Raw genomic sequence first — 4,645 nt, 5'->3', positions numbered from 1 at the left:
ATCCCACAGTCCTCCAGGTCCAGGGTCTGCAGAGTGGCAGCGACTCTCTCCAGGAGAAGTTGAAGGGGCTCAGGGCTGAAATCGGTCAGTCTCACATTATTGAAGACCAGGTGCTTTAGTTGAGTGAGGGTCGGGCACCAGGACAGATGGCTCATGTCTGATTCTAAAAGTGGGCAGTGGCTTATTGAGAGGGTCTCCAACGGGGTCCTGAGGCACCTGGAACGCAGAGTAAGAAGTTAGTTCTGGGGAATGGTAGCAGTGAGTGGAGGGGAGTAGGGAAGGCCGTCAAGGTGGGCGTTTTGCCCAAGCCCAAAGTCATTCTGTTGATCATCTGATGCTGGCCAGCACCCAAGATGATGTCTGCTGAAGGCTGTGGTCATTCTGGTCAGTCTCATTTTAGGGTGATTCTCCAGCACTCATGCAACTCACTCAATTCCACAGAATGTCTAAGACTCCCTTTCCCATTTGTTGAAAAATCCCACATTATTGGGCCACACGAGCCCAGTGGGAGACCCACATAAAGGACATAACCAGGTAAGATCCAGCAGCATCAGCTGGGGTTGCAGGTGGCTGCAGAGTCACCGGCATGTCTGTGTCCTCAGCACCCATCTCTCACTCTTAATAGTTCTTTACTCCCGCTCCTTCACCCTCTACTGAAGATTCTGGCATCTTCCATACGTGAATTGATTTATTTGGAGCCCCCAAACCACCTATGACACAGAGGGAGTTAGAGACAGGCTCAGTAGTGTTCACTAAGACACTGAGGACAGAGCCCATGCAGCAGAACCTCCAGAGCTGACCCCCTCCCTACCTGGAACACCTCCCTAAGTTGCCCTAACTGTCCTAGACCAGACACGTGCCACACGGACCTATGAGCACAGCAAGCCTAGTTCCCTATGTTGACACCGCCCTGTGTTGACCAGTACGCTGCAGTGTCTTGGGTGGTCAACTTACAGAGGTTCCTCCGTAGTTTCAGAAGTGAAGCTTTGATGTGCTGTCCCTTCTTCAGCTCCTTCCTCACTTACCAATTTCCCATCATCTGATCTTTGACACACTTTTTCAGGACAAATTCACGAATGTACCCTCGCTAGATCTGAGAACCCTAACAGCTCGCTCCCTAGCTTAGTGTCCCTCTCCATGGCAGCTTTCCTGGGGGGGTAGTTATGTGACACCCACTTTAGGACAGACAGTGAACACAACTGTGTGTTGACATTCTGGTCTGCAGAGAAAACGCCCCACCTTTCCTCACCTGAGCACCTGGTCCAGGTGGCCTTCAAGGAAGGCATCAGAGTACAGATCAAGCTTCTGGAGACGGTCCAGGTTGAGGAGCGCATTGGCCATCTGGAGCACATGCTTCTTCTTCATCTCTGGAGAAAGATAGGCAGGAGCACGGATGTGGGAGACACAGAGTTTCTCAAGATGACGCATACGGCCCAGGTAAGAAGAAAACTGTCCCAAGGTGGGCAGATTCCAATAGCAATTCAGCTCCACCTCCTGGATACAGTCCAGATCCACCGTTTGTAGGAATTTGCGGATATTCTGGAAGGCTACTGCAAGAATGTCCAGCTCCCTACAGCACAGGTGGATGGAATCTTTCCTCTGCTTGGCCCACTCCGAGAAGTACTTGAGGGATTCGTCCAGTGTTCTTACATTGAGGCAGAGATCTACAATCACTCTGAAGGGCTTCACCCTTCCCGAACCCGGACAGTCTGTCTCTGTTTTCCTCTCATCCATGGCATCTGGTGGGCAGGTATGGGCCATCCCTTCAGACCACACGGCCCAGAAGTTCCCATCCACATCCCGCAAATCCAGCACTTGCAGGTTCCATTTCCTATGGGTGAATGGGGAGTCTCAGAATTTAGGGACGGACCCACCTGTGACCTGACCTTTTATTCCACACTCAAGTCATTGCTGGTCCCCCTGACTTCTCCTCTGCCTGCCTTTCCTCATCCTCCCTTGCCTTGAACCCCCCGCCTGTTCTCACACCCAGTGTCCTTAGGTGCCAATGGGAGGAGGGGGTTTCTCATTCTCTCAGTGGTCCCAGCATGGGGAGCATCTTTCCATCCTGGGACCCCTTTCCCAGGGGGCTCAGGGATGGTCAGTTATCTGAGCTGCCTCACTGGTGCCTCCCGATGTCTCTGTTCCTCCCTTGGGCTCCCTCATTCTTCCTGACTCTGCTCTATCCCCCATGCCAATCCCTCCCAAGCTTCCTGGGTTCCCCTCACCTGGGCTGATCCTTCTGGGCCAGCAGCGCATCCAGCCCGTCCAGCACAGCTCTCAACATCTCCAGGTCACGTAAGTTCATCAGGGACCCCAGAGGGAGGCGGGTGAAGGGCCAGGCCTGCACCATGGCCGTCAGGACTCTGCTGCGTCTCCTGGTGAAGGCCTCCATGAACAGCGGTGGGAAGAGCTCCCCGGGCAGCTCCTCCAGAGCAGACATGGCCAAGGCTTCATTTCTCACCAGGCTCTGCACAGCCAGGTCCAGGAGTCTCGGTGCACCCTGGCGGCTCATCTTGGTGAATCTGCAAGGAAAACATCCTGAGGACACGTCTAGGGAAAAGGCATCCTCCTCGGGCCAGTCCTGACCACCCCCATCTTCCATGGTCAAAGTCACTGGCCTGGGAGAGGTGGAAGAGTCCTCAGTTTATGCCAATATCACTTTGCATTTGGTGGCAACAAAGCCATATCTCTCTTCCTGCTGACACCGTGACCATGTCTCCCAGCCACTGAGGAGTGGACATGGTGACCACTACCCCCTTAACTTTCATCCAGGGCCCCACTGAGTTCCCGTCCTACCAGGAGGTAGGTGCAGAGGAGCCTGAGAGCTGCTCCAGCCCCTGCCCTTCTGGGGGAAGTTATGTGAGTTATCACCCCAGGCCCTGGGACAATGGCCGTGGGAGGTCATGAGCCCCACAGGTCCACAGCCTCAGTTTCTACACGGAATTTGGTTGGAAACATTTAGAGGACATCCCTAAAATGGGGGTCATTGTTTCATAGTTTAAATTTTAATGGCCAATTGTAAAAGCCATGTTACAGTATCAGGGACGGTGTGCAAGTTAGAATAGAAGACAATCTCTGAGGTGGAGATTCCAACGCACATCTCTATTACACATATTAAAAATTAGGTCAGCGCCTGTGGCTCAATGAGTAGGGCACCAGCCCCATATACTGAGGGTGGTGGGTTCGAAGCCGGCCCTGGCCAAACTGCAACAAAAAATAGCCAGGCATTGTGGCTGGCACCTGTAGTCCCAGTTACTCCGGAGGCTGAGGCAAGAGAATCACCTAGAGCCCAAGAACTGGAGGTTGCTGTGGGCTGGCTGTGATGCCATAGTACTCTACGGAGGGCGACAAAGTAAGACTCTGCCTCTAACAAAAGAATACAAATACAAATACAAATTAACTACTTTAGGCTTGGCTCCTATAGCACAGTGGCTAGGGCGCTGGCCGCATACACTGGGGCTGGAGGGTTCAAACCCAGCCCAGGACTGCCAAACAACAATGACAACTGCAACAAAAAAATAGGCACAGCTATGATTTAATTAAAAAAAAAAAATAGCTCCAGGATGGTGCCTGTGGCTCCAAGGAGTAGGGCGCCGGGCCCATATGCAGGAGGTAGCAGGTTTAAACCCAACCCCGGCCAAAATCTGCACAAAAAAACAAACAAAAAAGATAGCCTAGGCATTTTGGCACGTGCCTGTAGTCCCAGCTACTTGGGAGGCTGAGGCAAGAGAATCACTTAAACCATGTTTGGCGCCTGTTGCTCAAGTGGCTAAGATGCCAGCCACCTAAAGTGGTGGGTTCGAATCCAGCCTGGGCCCGCCAAACAACAATGATGGCTGAAACCAAAAAATAGCCAGGCATTGTTGTGGGTGCCTGCGGTCCTAGTTACTTGGGAGGCTGAGGCAAGAGACTCATTTGAGCCCAGGAGTTGGTGGTTGCTGCAATTCTAGCAATCTGGGTGGATATCTTGAGCTCACAAGTTCAAGACCACCATGAGCAAAAAAAATGATACCCCATCTGTACTTAAAATAGAAAAACTGAGGCAAGAGGATTGCTTGAGCCCAAGAGTTGGAGGTTGCTGTGTGCTATGATGCCATGGCACTCTACCGAGAGTGACGGCTTGAGACTCTGTCTCCAAAAAAAAAAAAAAAAATTAACTACTTTAGGCAGGGCATGGTGGCTGGGTTGTTTGAACTCAGGAGTTCAGGACTAGCTTAGCATGAGCAAGAGTGAGGCCCTATTTTTCTACTGAAAATATAAAAACTAGTTGGGCATTGTGGTAGGCACCTATAGTCCCCACATCACGGGAGGCTGAGGCCAGAGGTTCTCGAGCCTAAGACTTTGAGATTGCTGTGAGCTGTCATGACGCCATGGCAGTCATACCTAGGGGGACAAAGAGAGACTCTTGTCTTAGTAAACTAGATAGAAAAGATTATGTATAACATTATGGAGAATATATGTATTTTTTTTCTCATAGAGACAGAATCTCATTTCATTGCCCTTGGTAGAGTGCTGTAGCATCACAGCTCACAGCAACCTCCAACTCCCAGGCTCAGGAGATTCTCCTGCCTCAGCCTCCCAAGCAGGTGGGACCACCTTACTGCAGGAAGCAGACACTCCTTATCATTCCATGGTATCCTTCCCC

At 51.6% G+C, this 4,645-nt stretch overlaps 1 protein-coding gene across 1 annotated transcript in view; it reads right to left on the bottom strand.

The window, feature by feature from the left end:
- The window catches only part of LOC100959763 (PRAME family member 12-like), a 4,687-nt gene extending 2,175 nt beyond the window's left edge, over window positions 1-2,512 (bottom strand). The window contains exons 1-2 of the mRNA XM_003793353.2: window positions 2,226-2,512; window positions 1,250-1,831 (exon numbers count right to left, since the gene is read on the bottom strand). Of these exons, the coding sequence (XP_003793401.2) occupies window positions 1,250-1,831; window positions 2,226-2,512 (869 nt within the window). The remainder of the gene's footprint in view (window positions 1-1,249; window positions 1,832-2,225) is intronic.
- Window positions 2,513-4,645: the final 2,133 nt, after the last annotated feature.

The sequence above is a fragment of the Otolemur garnettii genome, unplaced genomic scaffold, assembly GCF_000181295.1.
Source record: "Otolemur garnettii isolate 467f Iridium unplaced genomic scaffold, OtoGar3 scaffold00067, whole genome shotgun sequence".
Lineage (NCBI taxonomy): Eukaryota > Metazoa > Chordata > Mammalia > Primates > Galagidae > Otolemur > Otolemur garnettii.
This window is presented reverse-complemented; position numbering and strand designations above follow the sequence as displayed.